Genomic DNA, 15,660 nt, shown 5'->3' with positions numbered 1-15,660 from the left:
GGCCTCAAAATGACTCCTTATCCTTAGGATCACTCAATCCTCCTTCTTCACTAGGGAACCCCTAACTGTCCGTCTTCTATCCATCAGCCTAGAAAGCATTTATGCAGCATCTGCTGTAAGCCAGAGAGACCAAGATTTCCTAGTGACTACTGCTGAAGAACAGGGAGGTGCCAGTGCTTTGGGAACACTAACATACTCTGTGTGAAGTCAGGGAAGGCTTCCCAGAAGAGGGTCTTGAAGGATGTGTAGGATTTTGCTGATGGAGAAAGAAGGAGGGAGAGACCTTCTAAACAGTTCCACAAGCAGCAGGAACCACTGGTCACTTTCTGTGGACAAGGTGGATGAGGGCCTAGCCTGAGGCAAGTATGGGATCAAAACATTCTAGTTGCTGTCCTAGAGTGGGCCAGCAGCTGCCTGGGGCAATGAGGATGGCTGTGAGACTGGGGTTCAGGAGATCTGAGTCCCACTGGGGGGGGGACTGCCCAACTAAGGGGATGCAAGGTCATGGTTTAGCCTTCTGCTGGCCACCCCACCAGCCAGCTTTAAGCAAATCCTGTATTCAAGGCCTGTCCTAGAAGCGGTGGATGGCACAAGTGTCCCATCTGGGTCAGAGAAGCGTGCGTTACAAGAGGAGAGGGCAGTTGGCCAGATCTGACAGTTTGTAGGGCTGTGCTCCCTGGGGAGCAGTTGGGGCTGAGGAGATCAAGGCATTTCCTGGAGGTGGTAGAACTGAGCTTGAAGGACGGGTGGGGGTTTCAGAGTCGGGGGGCGGGGGCATTCCGAGTTGGGGGAACAGCCTGAGCAGAAAGCCTGAGGATTAGAGCAGGAATAGACCCGTCTGGCTGGGGGGGGGCAGGAGGGGGGGGGGGGGGGGGGGGAAGGCTCTCTGGGACCTGTGGTGGCTGGTCCCTCCCCAACCTGCTCTTTGGTGGGGGTGGTGACACCCTAGGGGAATCAGGAGGCCACCCCACATACAAAACACCACACCCTATGGGAAGAAGACACTGAGCCTGGTGGGGAGGGGCCGGGCCGGGCAGCCAGAGCCTGTGTTGAGCTTCTGTGTTGCAGGACTCTCAGTGAATGTGACCGTTACTAGGGCTGTGTGTGTATGTCCCCAAGGCTATGTCATGTGAATGGGGTGGGAGCCGGGGGGTGAGGGGAGGCGTTGCTAGGCAGGGTCTGGCTGCCCTGAGTCTACACAGGGTGCAGGGTTCCTGGTGTGCTGGGAGCGGGCTTCTCGAGAAAGCCAGCTTTGGGACCCCCACGCCTTCCCCCACGTTGTGCACACACAGCTTCCAGGGGACCCTGGGCTTGCAAGAGGAAAGGCAGGAGGGCTGTCCAGAGCTCCTCTTACCCCCTTGCTCCCCTTCCTCCTCCCCCAGCCCCCAGGAGGGCCTGGGCCAGGCCGCTGGGAAGGGCAACAGGAGCTGAGTCTGGAGCCCACCCCTGCCTTTAGGGTGGGCGCCTGGAAGCCATTAGGGCCTGGGTGGCACCCGCCCTGCCCCTGCATGACAGGCTGGCGATTCCTGGAAGGAGCCCGCCCCCACCCCACTGAGCCCCATGCCAGGCCTGGCGGCTCCCAGAGGCACAGAGGACATGGCAGTGGCCCCCTCCCTGCCGCCCTGTCCGCTTAGGGGCGGCCAGAAGGGCCCAGCAGACAGAGCCCGGAGGGCCTTCCTACCACTCCCCATAACCAGCGCAGCTATGGCGGGCGCCGGACTGGCACCCTGGGATTTCCTGCCTCCTCCCCTCCCCCTCGGGCTCTCACATTGTTTTTCTTTTCCAAGAGTTTCTCCTCATGGAGCTGGGCCAGGAAAATGGGGAGAGGAGGAGTGTGAGTGCCCGTCTGTGTGTTTGTGTATGTCCGTGTTTGTCTTAGGGATGAGTATCTGCATGTCTCTGTCTGTATCCGTCTGTGTGTTGGCCTGCGTGTGTCTCCGGGTGCATCTGTAACTCTCTCTCTCTCCAGGTTAGCATCTCTGTGCATCTGTAGAGCTGTGGGTGCATATGGTCCATCTCTGAGGGTACGAGTGTCTGCCCATGTCTTCATATCTGTGTTTGTGTGTCTGCAGTTGGGTACGGGCGTGCAGAGATGTCTGTGAATGCAGATGGTATCTGGGCCAGCCACCTCACCACACGGGTGGGGAGACTGAGTCAGAGGGCATGCAGCCTGCCAGGGAGTTAGTGGTGTACGGAACCTACTTCCATGTGGCCGTGTCTGGGTGTGCAACTTGGTCTCTGCGGGTGTTATTGGCATTGAGACATACAAGTTTGTATGTATGAAAGTCTGGGTGGTGACAAGGCATCACCAAATACTCAAGTGTCCCCAAATTGGACTATTAAAATGCAAATTCCCAGCCCCACGCCTGCTGACCGTGAGTCGGGGCAGGGGAGGAGGGGTGCCCAGGAACTGCATTTTAAACAAGTGTCCACGTGAATCTGAAGGACCCATTGATCAAACGCACTGGTCTCCCTCACCCCCATCCCATCCCACTTCTACAGGTGGAGAAACTGAGGCCCAGAAAGGGGCAGTGGCATACATGAGATCCGTGACAGAGTTGAGCCTAGAACTGATGCCTGGTGGAGGCAATTAACAAACAGCCAACAGACCAGAGAACGGCAGTAGGCTCGCTGGACCACACTGAGACGCTGACGGTCCTGACGCCCGTCCACGTGGTGGGAAAACCAGCCGTGCCCTCTGGGACAGGGAGGCAAGATAGGCAGAGCAGTGGAGGTGCCCTGGGTTGGCATTGCCCGGAGAGAAAAGGACAGGAGAGGGGCTGAGGCACCGAAGGCATTGGCCAGGGCGAGAGTAGGGCCATGGAATGGGCGCTGGGCAAGGGGAGAGGGGCTGGGGTGGGCGGTGGGGACAGTGAACAAGTGGTGGGATCAGGGGTTGGAGCCCCTTTTGGGACTGGAGAAGTTTTGGAGTTGGACTCCTAGAGAGCGTGAGCTTGGGCTTGACACTAGAGAGTGGTAGCAGCTATTGCTGACAACAAAGGGTGTGGCCACTGGTGTGATCTGGTTGGCATTTTTATTTTTTGACAGAGAGAGACACAGCAAGAGAGGGAACACAAGCAGGGGGAGTGGGAGAGGGAGAAGCAGGCTTCCCACTGAGCAGGGAGCCCGATGCGGGGCTTGATCCCAGGACCCCGGAGTTAGCCCAGTGCAGGAAGAGGCAGGGAAGGCAGTCCTGGCAGTCAGTGTGCAAGCATGCTGCACTTGGGGTAGAGATGGGGAGTAGTACAAGTCATTCACTGGGTGACATGGGGCTTGAAGGTCAGGGACAGCAGATCAAGGTTTCAGATCAGCTGCCTTGGCTGCAGGGTGAAAGGACCTTGCAGGAGGGTGTCTGGAGGCCAGTGAGGAAGCAGTTACAGGCCCAGGCTCACCACTACAGCCTCAATGGGGCTTTTCGGGGCCAGACCGTTTCTCTCCTCCCGCTTTTGCCCTTCCGTTTCCTGGGGTGAGGACAAAGGCAGACGCCCAACGGAATTTTTATTTTTTTTTTATTTTTATTTATTTTTTATTTTATTTTATTTTTTTAATTTTATTTTTTTAAGGTTTTATTTATTTATTTGAGACAGAGAGAATGAGAGAGAGAGAGCACATGAGAGGGGGGAGGGTCAGAGGCAGAAGCAGGCTCCCTGCTCAGTGGGAAGCCTGCTTTTCCCTCTGCCCTCCCCTTGCCGGGGGACAGGACAGGGAGACAGTGGCTAGGGTCGCCCAGGTGGTGGAAGGTGATGGTGGTGGCCGACAGGTTAGTGGCAGCATAGGAGGAAGGTGGCTAGCTCCTTGTGATATGTGGCAGACAGACTGGACAGGACTTGGAGGTGGCGGGGAGGATGGGTGCAGGGAGAAAGCAGATTCTAGAACGTCCTCCACAGCGTGAAGGGGTGAGGAAGTGCTCTTCTCCCAGAGCGGGCATCCAGAAGGAGAAGCCGGTTGTGGAGGGAATAGGAGAAGATGAGTTCCAGTTTGACGAGGCTGAGTCTGAGTTATCTGAGGAGCACCATGATAGAGGTGCAGGGGGGTTCTGGAGCACAGCCTGGGCTGGAGAGAGGGAGAGCCCTTCCAGCCTCTTAGGGGCAGGAAGGAGGGGGCCACAGGCCTGGGGGCAGGACCTGGAGGGCGTGCCCATCTGATGGCTTCCCTTTTCCTGGGAACTCTGACATGAGATCACCTGCTGAGAGTGAGGGGTTAGAGGTGGGAGGAGGGTGGAGAGGGGACAGAGAGGGTTGGCCTAGCGGTGTTGGGAGCAGTCGGTGTTGAGGCACTTGGCTATGGAGCGGATGAGAGCCCCACCAGCGGGGCATAACAGGGGAAGGGCTGCCCATCAGGGCAGAGGGGCCTGCGGGGAGGGTCTGTGGGAGAGGCTAAGCCGAATGGGGAAGGGAGAGCATGAGGGGCATGACGTCCCAATGGGCTGCTGGAGGGGGTCAGGGCAAGACCACCATGGAGAGAGAGGGTGACAGGTTGGGGACAGAGGAGAAGGATGTGTCTCACTTCTTTTTTATTTTTAATTTTTATTTTTTAAAGATTTTATTTATTTATTTGAGAGAGGGAATGAGATAGAGAGAGCATGAGAGGGGGGAGGGTCAGAGGGAGAAGCAGACTCCCTGCTGAGCAGGGAGCCTGGTGCGGGACTCGATCCCGGGACTCCAGGATCATGACCTGAGCCAAAGGCAGTCGCTTAACCAACTGAGCCACCCAGGTGCCCTCTCACTTCTTTTTAAAGTGCTGTGGCCCAGAATAGCAGGGCCCAGCAGTGGGACCTCTCACCACTGCCTCACCCCCGCCATCTAGACTCTGGCTTATTTCCATCCTAACACCAGAGCATGCGTCGCTTTCACCACACACCGCACCCTCACCTTACCCTGTACCTGGAATCAAATCTGGGCTTCAACCTTTCTGAGCCTCCACTTTCCTCTGGAGTAAATGGGAGCCGTTTCCCTGGAGTCTACTGAGAAGAATAAATGAGATAGTTCACATAAGACCATGGGCATGGCACCTGGCCTGCAGTCAGACCTCCACAAATGTCATTGCCATTGGCATCATATGCTGGGACGGAGACAGTGGCCAAGAGCCAGCCCCAGTCCTCAGCAAACTCACAGCCTGGGGTGAGGACGGGGAGCAGGGGGGGACACAGATAAATGGTAGGTGAGGTTGATTACACTAGTGATGGAGACACAGGTGGGCTGGGCCACCTGCCCTGAGGTGGTCCTGGAGGACTTCTAGGAGGAGGTGATAAGTCAGATAAGTTTTAAGCCTGAGAAGAGTTAGCCCAGTGCAGGAAGAGGCAGGGAAGGCAGTCCTGGCAGTCAGTGTGCAAGCATGCTGCACTTGGGGTAGAGATGGGGAGTAGTACAAGTCATTCACTGGGTGACATGGGGCTTGAAGGTCAGGGACAGCAGATCAAGGTTTCAGATCAGCTGCCTTGGCTGCAGGGTGAAAGGACCTTGCAGGAGGGTGTCTGGAGGCCAGTGAGGAAGCAGTTACAGGCCCAGGCTCACCACTACAGCCTCAATGGGGCTTTTCGGGGCCAGACCGTTTCTCTCCTCCCGCTTTTGCCCTTGCCGTTTCCGCTGCCCGTTTTGCCTTTCCCATGGCTGAGCTTATGGGTATGGACAGATGGGGGCCACGGCCTACTAACGGTTGTGTTCTCCCACAGGTCCGAGGAGGAGCGGTGGGGAGCGGTGGCCAGCATGCACAGGGGTATCGCGTGCTCCGGACATCCCCCGTGCCGCCCCTGAGTCCCGCCCGGAGTTGGAACCCGGGGCCCGCCCGCGCGGCCGCACCATGAGCCACGGGCCCAGCCCCCGGCTGGCCGAGTCCCCGCAGCTGTCCAAGGGCAGCCTCCTGACAATCCTGGGCAGCCCGTCGCCGGAGCGCATGGGGCCGGCCGACTCGCTGCCGCCCACGCCGCCCAGCGGCACGCCCTCGCCGGGGCCGCCGCCCGCACTGCCGCTGCCGCCGGCGCCCGCGCTGCTGGCCGACGGGGACTGGGAGAGCCGCGAGGAGCTGAGGCTGCGGGAGCTGGAGGAGGCGCGGGCGCGGGCGGCGCAGATGGAGAAGACCATGCGCTGGTGGTCGGACTGCACGGCCAACTGGCGCGAGAAGTGGAGCAAGGTGCGCGCCGAGCGCAACCGCGCGCGCGAGGAGGTGCGCCAGCTGCGCCAGCGCCTCGACGCGCTCACCAAGGAGCTGGCCGGCGCGCGGCGCGAACGCCAGGAGGCGCAGGGCGAGTGCGAGGCGCGGGGCCGCGAGCTGGCGCGGCTGCGAGGCGCCCGGGGGGCCGCCGACCGCGCGCCCGACGGGCCGGAGCCCGAGCCCGACAGGGAGCAGGAGCCGGTGCGCGACGTCGGGTCCGAAGTGCCCCAGGGCAGCCAGGTGCGCGGCGCGGCTGGGGCTGTGGGGCTGGCTAGGAGGCGGGCTCCTGGGCAGGGCCCTTGGCGCTGGGGTCCAGAAGGGGGTGCGGCGGGACTGAGAAAGGGGGATAGGAAGGGCTTGGTCCCCTGGGAGGTTTCACTCTCTTGCGTGGGCCTCTGCTTCGCGGGGCCTGAGGACGGCATTCTTCCGGAGAGGCCTGGCATCTGGTGGTCCTTCCACTCCCGCACGTGAGCCGTCAACAGAACCTTAAAATCGTCCCTTTGGGGCAGAAGGGGGATCGAAGCTCGTGCCTGGTAGGCATCTATTAGCAGCAGAGCTGAATCTATTCATTCGTTCAACTTGAATGGGGGGGGGTGTCGGGGGTAAACATTTATAACCCACATCAGTCAAAGCTGAGAGGTGGGAGGTTGTCAGGGCACTAGGAGCACAGAGAAGGTCCCTGAACCAGGCTTTGCAGATGGGGGCTTCACAGAAGCTTTCCTGGAAGAGGTCCCATTTCAGCGGAGACTAGGAGGTTATGGAGGAATTCTCTGTGAAATGTGCAGGCAGGCATTCTAGGCATGCAAAAGCCCAGAGGCCAGGAATGACAGCTCCCATCATTCTGTGGGCACCTGCAGACAGCGTTAAGCTCCGCATATGCAGGATCTAGTTAATTCTCACAATCCCAAGAGGGGTTTGCTTTGTGGATGAGCACACTGAAGCACAGGGAGATTAAGTACCAATGTCTCTCAGCTGGTGACTGCAGTGCTGGGTAGTTGAACCCAGGTGAACTCTGGAGTCCGTGGTAATCATCAGTGTGGCTGGAGCGTGAATGGTGGGGGTGGAGGGCAGCATCCCCCAACCCAGCAGGCCTTCTAGGAGCAGAGTCCAGGCTCAGGTTCCTCCCAGCTCATCCCCCAGATGGTCCAGCTCCCGCAGCTAAGATTCTTGGCTGCCCTCTCCCCTCCCTTGCCCAGCTCCTGCCACCCCTCTAGGCTAGGGTGGGCACTGCTGCCTCCTGGTGGCTGAAACCCCCACGTCCCCAGGCCTGCCTGGTGTTTGGAGGTGGCGTTCCTTCATTGCTGTTCTCTGGGGCAGACGATGACAGCCCCTGTCAGCCAGCCTCGTGGTGCTATTCTTGTCCTGTCCTTGCTGTGGTTGTCAGTCACACTTCAGGAGGTAGCAGGTACCGTGGCAGGAGCCTTGAGGTTACAGTCAGTTTTTTCTCCAGCCCAGACACTTCTGTGTTCTGTGACCCAGAACCAGTCCCTTCCCTCCCTGTTTCCCCATTTATGCAATAAGGCTTTGGACTGAGTGATGTTTGAGGCCCCCACCCAGACAGTCTGAGATACATTAGGAGGAGAATCTCTGTCCACAGGTAGTTCTCAGGGCCACTGTCCCCATCCAGATAGGGAAACTGAGGGCCAGACAGGGAAGGAGATGGCCTGGACTCTGCTAGAAAGGTCACGGGGTAAGCCAAGCTGGGACAGAGGCCATGGATGTCTCAGGTCTGTGGCCAGAGGCAGGCCTTGGGTGCAGCAGGGGCAGCCCGGAGGGGCAAAGGGGAATGGGAAGCTCAGGGGATAGGCACTGAGTTAACAGTCTCTCACTACTTTCTGTCTGGGAGCTGGTTCTGCTCACAGGGGCTGCCTTCTTGTGCATCTTTTATGTCACTTACTTCCTGGTGCCTTAGTGTTTGCACCTGAAGAATGGGATCTTAGAGCCGGAATTCCTTTTGGGGGAATCTAGTTCTTATCCGTTGTGGGAGTCTCTGCTTCTACATGCCATTTGCATCAGTGTCCCACCATATGCTTGCATACTTGCGATGACAGGGAGGCTCACCACCTGCCCTGGGAAATCTTCTAAGATACAGGGAACTGTAGTAGCTGACTCTGTGTGCAGTTCCAGGAGGTGAAGGGGAGAGGCCCAGAAGAGGGGGTGTCTCTCCCTCTCCAGGGATGGAGAGGCAGGCTCCAGAAGAGGATATTGGGGCCCAGAGGGCTGTGTGACTTGCCCAAGGTTACCCACTAAGCCGATCCCAGACCCAGGGCCTGGGAAAGGCCATGAAGTCGACCAAGAGAGTGAGGGCTCAGCAGCCACTGGTCCTTCCTCCACCTTGGTCCCTACAGGAGCTGGAGCTGGTGGAGAGCCTGCTGAAGAGCAGACCAGAGGAGCCTGAGGGCTGCTGGGAGGCACGCAGCGTGGGGGCCGGAGGCCCACGGGGCAGCTCAGGCCGCCAGGAGCGCAGCCGGCTGCCCTGGGAGGACACGGCCACCATCGAGGAGGATGCATCCAAGTTGACCGCCCTGCGGCTGCGGCTAGATGAGTCCCAGAAGGTGCTGCTCAAGGAGCGAGAGTAAGTCCCAGCAGGGAAGCAGGGCCCCGGGGGCGGGTTGGGCCACGCCAGGGCACCCTCAGAACCGCACAAAGTCAGTGTCGTGGAATGTGAGACTCGCTGAAGGTGCGTGGCACTATTCAGGCTTGAGTCTTGGAACTTTAGAGCAGTGTGTTCTAACTGTGGCACCCCATGCAAGTTTTGTTTTATTAATTCAAATAACATGTATCATGCATTTGCTCTGGGTCAGACCTGTGCTCGGCAGTGAAGATATAGCCGTAAATGAGCCCAAACCCTCCCCACTCCCCGCCTCATGGAGCTTATGTGCTAGTGGGGAGACTGTGTCATGGGCAAAGATACAAGCAGGGAAGGAGGGTCAGGGAGGTTGAGGGGTTGCAGATGGGAATCGGGTTTGGCCCAGTTGAAATGGAGACGACAGGGAGGCAGTTGCGTATGTGAATGAGTCTGGAGTTCACGAGGCAGATGTGGGCTGGAGGGAAAAACGCAAGAGTCAGCAGGGAATAAGTGATTTCAAAAGCCGTGAGCTGGGTGAGGGAGGTCATAGGATGGAGCCCTGGGGTCCTCCGACTTTAGAGATCAGAGGAAGAGCCCAGCGGCGAGGAGACAGGAGAAGCGGGTCCGGGAAGGGTCAGGGAAACCAGAAGCACCATTTCACAGAGGAGGGAGTGAACAGCTGGTCAAGGAAGAAGAGGACTAAGCGCTCACCAGAGGATTTAGAGTGTGGAGGTCGCCGGTGACCTTGATCAGGGCACAGGCCTGGTTATAATGAACATTCTGTAACACTCCCTTTCTGTCCAGAAATTAAATGCATAGATAGTATGAAGGCAGAGATCAGGGAGATGCTTCTATAAGTCAAGGAGAACCAGAGATGGCCCGCAAACTCCCAGAAGCAAGGGGACAGATTCCTTCTCATGGTCCTCAGTCAGAGCCAACCCTGCCGACACCTTGATCTTGGACTTCTGCCTCCAGAACTGTGAGACCATAAATTTCTGTTTAAGCAAGATGGACAAATAGCAGCCTGTTTCACTAACTGAAATATAAAGCAGGAATGTAAATATAGTATAATATATGTATTGTGACATGGACGTGCTCAGGCCCAGCTCCACTAGAGGAAATAACGAAGTGCAGTCAATCATTGAACAATATGGGGGTCAGGGGCACTGACACTCCCCGCCCCCACGCAGTTGAAAATCTGACTCCCCAGATTTGATCCCCCAAAACGTAATTCGTTGACCAGAGTTTTACCGATAATATAAACAGTCGATTAACATGTATTTTGTACGTTCTATGTATTACGTGTTGTATTCTTATGATAAAGGAAGCTAGAGGAAAGAAAACATTAAGAAAAAGGGAGGAAAATACAATACTGTACCGTATTTATCAAAATGACCCGCGTGTAAGTGGATCTGTGCGGTTGAAACCCAGGGTGTTCAAGGGGCAGAGGTAATCAGAATCGGGTGCCTTTACAAAGAAGGGTAGTGATAACCCTCTCAGCCAATACTTACATAGCACGTACTCTGAGTCAGGCTTTGTGTGGATGGGCTCAGTTAAGTCACCTCCCAGGACAGCTACAAAAACAGCAGGTGCAGTGTGTGGGGTCCGCAACTCAGATACACAAGCGCCGTCGAGGTGGCGACAAGATTTCCTGAGAGAGGAACAGCCTTTGGTAAAGTTCTGAGCCAAGCATAGCGCACCGTTCTTTCAATTTATACAGCGATCTGGTCCTGGGGAGACTCTGTGAGTACAAAAGATACTTTCTGTTGATGTGTGAATCAGAGTGAGGGTCTAGGCTCAGATGGTTTGCACACCTGGGGGTGTCTGGCAGGGCATGCACGCTTTACAGGGGATGCGGGATCAGTCCTGGAGGGCGGGATGGCCCTGGGCCTTCAGTGCAGGACATAGGCACCCCTTGTCCCTGCCCACCGAGTGACCGGGTCATGCAGGGTTACCAGAAATGCCTCCTAGAGGGTGGTATTGTCTCCTGAGAAGCCCACGTTAGAGGTGGGAGATGTCAGGCTCCCCGAGAGGGAGGCTGGTCGGCGGGGGGTCATGAGGCACAGCATGCTGAAGAGTGAGGATAACGTTGAGCACCTACTGTGTGCCGGTGCAGGCCCCGTGCTCATTACCCACAGCATCTCACTCATGCACGGAGCAGAGTGCAGAGTGGGGATCGTGGGAGATATTCCCCACCGAGGGAGGACGACAAGAGGTGAGCCCTCCATCTGAGACCCAGTGGACAGTGTTTTCCAGCTTTTCTGACCCCAGAACCATGTGTTCAAACCAAGCCTTACAGGCAACAACCGTACATAAAACAGAAACAGGGGTCATATTGGGCAGTTGAGCCTGAGACACTTGACCAGGCATGGTCAGTGCCCTGGAGTCCTGGTCACCTGCCCACATCGTGAGCTGGGCGCCTGCAGTGGTGCAGAAGGTGGGGAGTAGAGCTCTTTGCAAAAGGAGTGCAAACCCTGGGCGGAGGGTGGGGAGGGTGGTTGGTGCCAGGGCCTCGAATGCCGAGGCAAGGACTTCAGACACCGGCTTCCCAGGTGCAGGCCGCATAGGAGGACTCTCAGCAGAGGGCCTCGGTGGGCTCACCCCCGTGTCTGCCTCTCCTCCTCCTCTCTCCAGGGATAAACTGGCACTGAGCAGGAACATTGAGAAGCTGGAGGGGGAGCTGAGCCAGTGGAAGATCAAGTATGAGGAGCTGAACAAGACCAAGCAGGAGATGCTCAAGCAGGTGAGTCTTGGAGACGGCAGTCTTCTTAGAGGAAGCAGCATTACACTGTTGAATTTCAGCAGCGGGAGTGGGAGAAAGGAGGGAGTTCAGTCATTCCTCATCAAATGCTGGCCACGCTCTATCCGCTGTTCTGAGTGCTGGCACAGGCAGTGTCCCTGGCTTCGGGAGCTCACCTTGTGGGGGCTATGGGTTGGGGCACAGGGAGTACCAACAGTAAGCAGCCAGATAAATTCATAAGCTCTGAAGGAGTCAGACAGAATAAGAGAGATGGTGGGTCAAGAATGGCATCTCTAAAAAAAATAAAATAATAAAGTAGTAAGTAGATAATAAAATTAAAATAAAAAAAAGAAGAAGAATGGCCTCTCTGGGAAGGTGACATTTGAGGCAAGACCTAAAGAAGCTGTCCTTGAGAGGATTTGGGGGCAGGGTTCCTGACAGAAGGCACAGCACATGCAAAGGTCCTGAGGCCAGAGTAAGCCTAGCATGTGCAGAAAGCAGAGGGCAGTGTGGCTGGAGGGAAGTAAGTGAGAGATGAGGTTCCAAGGGAGCCAGACCTCACCGGGCTTCGTAGACCACGCTGAAGGGGAGGAGTTGGGATGTAGCATTCATGGGGTCTAGAATGTTCTCCATCTCACTGACGCTTCAGGGCAGTCAACGAAGCTGGACCCTGGGGTCCCCATTTTATAAAGGACAAAACTGAGGCTCCAGCGGGCCAAGAGGGAATTCCACAGCTGCAGTTTGGGGACTCAGGGCAGGCCGAGATCCTGCTGGGTGGCTGCAACTGCCTCGTGTGCGGGCCCCTGTGGCCACCAGGGGGCGAGGCCACCCAGAGAAAGTCTGCTGGACCCGCTGCATTTCCAGAAGGTGCGAAGATCCCTCCAGACCCCAGAGCCTAAAACTGCCCTGGAAGCAACGAAGACTGTCTCATGGTAGAATCTCTCAGGGAATATCCTAAAACCATCCGTCCCCAGAAGCAGCATCTTTGGGGGATGGGTCCAGGAATCTGCCTTTTTAATCTTTCCATATTATGAAGTGGAATCTTTTGCAGAAAAGTGAATAAAACATGAATGTTCAGTTTAGCAGATAGTCATAAAGATTCTCTTTTGTAACTGGCTTCTTTCCCTCAGTGTTACGGATTTGAACTCCCCCGTGTCATTGCACAGAGTGACAGTTTGTTGGTTTCCCTGCTGTACGACGAGGCATCTGCACTATGCCCCCGTCACCCCAGGCGATCCCTGTGTGGCCAAGCGTGCACGCACGTGCAGACCCTGTTCAGATCCACTGAGTGCATTCAGTCAGTTCACAGGGCTACCCAGTGCCAAGGCCATATAGGGATACAAAGGTGGACAGACAAGCTCTCTGTCCTCCCAAGCTCACATTCTAATGGGGAGTGGGACGTAGAGTAAAGGAGGCACCTCTTGTAGTCAGGGAGGAGGAGAGAGGCCTTCCTGAGGAGGGGGCATTTAGGCCAAGGCCTGAGAATGCAAAAACTCAATCCTGTAAAACAACTTGGAAAGAGTGATGGTAGAGAGAACCATATGTACGAAGGCCCAGTGGTGGACAGGAACTTGGTGTGTTTGAGGACTCGAGCCTGGAGCACTGTGAACTAAGAGGAGAGAGGAGAGATGGGCAAGGGTCCAACCATATTGTGAAACCAGAGAAAGGGGTCGGGTCTTATCCTAAGGAACCCAGGGATGGGGGTATGATTGACTTATCTTTTTAAAGAGCTCATTCTGGGCTGGCTACTGTCGTGGAAGTGGAGTGCCAGGGGCCACAGTGGACACTGGGAGGCTAGATGGTCATGAGGTAGGAGGTATGAAATGCCAGAAGCGGCACCAGCAGTCAGATCCAGGCCCTGTTCTGGGTACCCAGTGGCGCATCTGGACTCCACATCAGGCTCCTTGCTGAGCACTCCTGCCCCAGCGCCCATCCCCCGGAGCCGGTTCCGGGATATACCCAGGTGGTTCTCATGGAACCGGGCTGCGCTGTGTCCCGCAGCTCAGCATCCTGAAGGAGGCCCACCAGGACGAGCTGGGTCGCATGTCTGAAGACCTGGAGGATGAGCTAGGTGCGCGGTCCAGCATGGACAGGAAGATGGCAGAGCTGAGGGGTGAGGTGAGGCCACCGGTGGGATCTGGGAGGGCTTGGGGCTGGGGCGGGGAGGTGGGGAGGAGGGAGGCAGGGGCCTGGCCTCCATCAGCCGACCACTCCAAAGAGGGCAAGAAGGAGGTCTGTACGCTGAGGCAGGGACCAGCCACACCCGGAAGGTGCTCTGGTCTGCAGGGGGCAGCGGGCCTCTCTCCCACACACAGACCAGAAGCGCCCTCATATCCTGCACACCGTGAAATCAGCCCAGGTTAATTATAGCTGCTGCAGCTGGATCTGCTTCCTGGAGCCAAAAATGGCTCTGGGGGGTTGGGGGAGCATCCAGCTTAGGCCCTCCTGTCCGCCTTCCCCCTGGAGCCCTGACCCTGTCCTGCCCTGTTGCAGATGGAGCGGCTGCAGGCGGAGAACGCGGCCGAGTGGGGTCGCCGTGAGCGGCTGGAGACCGAGAAGCTGGGCCTGGAACGGGAGAACAAGAAGCTGCGGGTGCAGGTCGGGGACCTGGAGGAGGCGCTGGCCCGCCGGCGGAGGCAGACAGCCAGCGCCCTGGACTGTGACCTGCGGGCCAGCCAGGCTGCGCTTTTCGAGAAGAACAAGGTGGGGTAGCGGGTGGTACGGCCAGGGCCGGGGCAGAGCACCCACTGTGTGTCCAGCTCCAGCCCACGGGGGGCGGGGGACCCCTGAAGTGACAACGAAGGACGGAGGTGGCGACGGCCCCAGAAGCCACTCCTCCCGGGCATCCCCTGTGGGCCACGTTCCTGATACTGCTTTGGCCGCTAAGCAGGGAGCCTGCAGGCGCCCCGTGACCCTGAGCGCCCCCCCGCAGGAGTTGGCCGACCTGAAGCATGTGCACGGCAAGCTGAAGAAGCAGTTTCAGGAGAAGGTGGCCGAGTTGGCGCACGCCAACCGGCGGGTGGAGCAGCACGAAGCAGAGGTGAAGAAGCTGCGGCTGCGGGTGGAGGAGCTCAAGAAGGAGCTGGCCCAGGCTGAGGATGAGGTGAGCACCCGCTGGGGCCCATGGGGTGGCCTCAGGCCTCAGCGGCAGTGGCAGCAGGGCTGCAGGGCCCTCCCGTGTCACTGTGTGGACGGTAGATAGGTGGACGGTAGACAGGTGTTTGGGAAGGAGAACGGACGGCAGGATGGATGAGTAGCTGAATAGATTAACGGATGGATGAGTGGGCGGACGTGTAGGTGGTCCGTGTGGCACGTAGATGTGGAAATGGAACGACAAGGAAGTAATTCCGTGGATGGATGAGCAGATGGATGAGAGAATAGAGGGACAGGTGGATGGGGAAGGGAGGGGGAGAGGGACGGAGGATGGATGAAATGTAACAAGAGATGTCTGATAGGTGACTGGATGGATGGCTGGAGGGGTAGGTGACTGGATGGGTGGGTGGATGGATGGGTGACTGGATGGGTAGATGGGTGGGTGACTGGATAGGTGGATGGATGGGTGGGTGACTGGATAGGTGGATAGATGGGTGAATGGGTGGGCGATTGGATGGATGGGTAGGTGGATGGGTGGGTGGATGGGTGGGTGATTGGATGGGTGTATGGATGGATGAGTGAGTGACTGAATAGGTGGGTAGATGTGTGTGTGGGTTGATTGATGGGTGGATGGGTGGGTGACTGGATAGGTGGGTGGGTGGACAGATGGGTGGATGGGTGGGTGGGTGGATGAATGGGTGGATGGGTGGGTGGATGGGTGGGTGATTGGATGAATGGATGGGTGGATTGATGGGTGGATGGATGGGTGGGTGGATGGATGGGTGGGTGGGCGGATGGATGGGTGGGTGACTGGATAGGTGGGTGGATGGATAGATGGCTGGGTGGATGAATGGGTGGATAGGTGGGTGGATGGGTGGGTGACTGGATAGGTGGATGGGTGGGTGGATGGATGACTGGATGGATGGGTGGGTGGGTGGGCGGATGGATGGGTGGGTGGGCGGATGGATGGGTGGGTGACTGGATAGGTGGGTGGATGGATAGATGGCTGGGTGGATGAATGGGTGGATAGGTGGGTGGATGGGTAGGTGATTGGATGAATGGATGGGTGGATTGATGGGTGGATGGGTGGATGGGTGGGTGACTGGAT

General features: G+C 57.4%; 1 protein-coding gene across 1 annotated transcript in view; it reads left to right on the top strand.

The window, feature by feature from the left end:
* Positions 1–5,799: 5,799 nt before the first annotated feature.
* Positions 5,800–15,660, top strand: part of CCDC102A (coiled-coil domain containing 102A) — a 13,276-nt gene continuing 3,415 nt past the window's right edge. The window contains exons 1-6 of the mRNA XM_021704405.1: positions 5,800–6,390; positions 8,499–8,725; positions 11,354–11,462; positions 13,461–13,577; positions 13,953–14,162; positions 14,392–14,562. Of these exons, the coding sequence (XP_021560080.1) occupies positions 5,800–6,390; positions 8,499–8,725; positions 11,354–11,462; positions 13,461–13,577; positions 13,953–14,162; positions 14,392–14,562 (1,425 nt within the window). The remainder of the gene's footprint in view (positions 6,391–8,498; positions 8,726–11,353; positions 11,463–13,460; positions 13,578–13,952; positions 14,163–14,391; positions 14,563–15,660) is intronic.

This window comes from Neomonachus schauinslandi, chromosome 16 (assembly GCF_002201575.2).
Source record: "Neomonachus schauinslandi chromosome 16, ASM220157v2, whole genome shotgun sequence".
Taxonomy (NCBI): Eukaryota; Metazoa; Chordata; class Mammalia; order Carnivora; family Phocidae; genus Neomonachus; species Neomonachus schauinslandi.
Note: the sequence above shows the minus strand (reverse complement) of the source record. Positions and strands in the feature narration are given on the sequence as shown.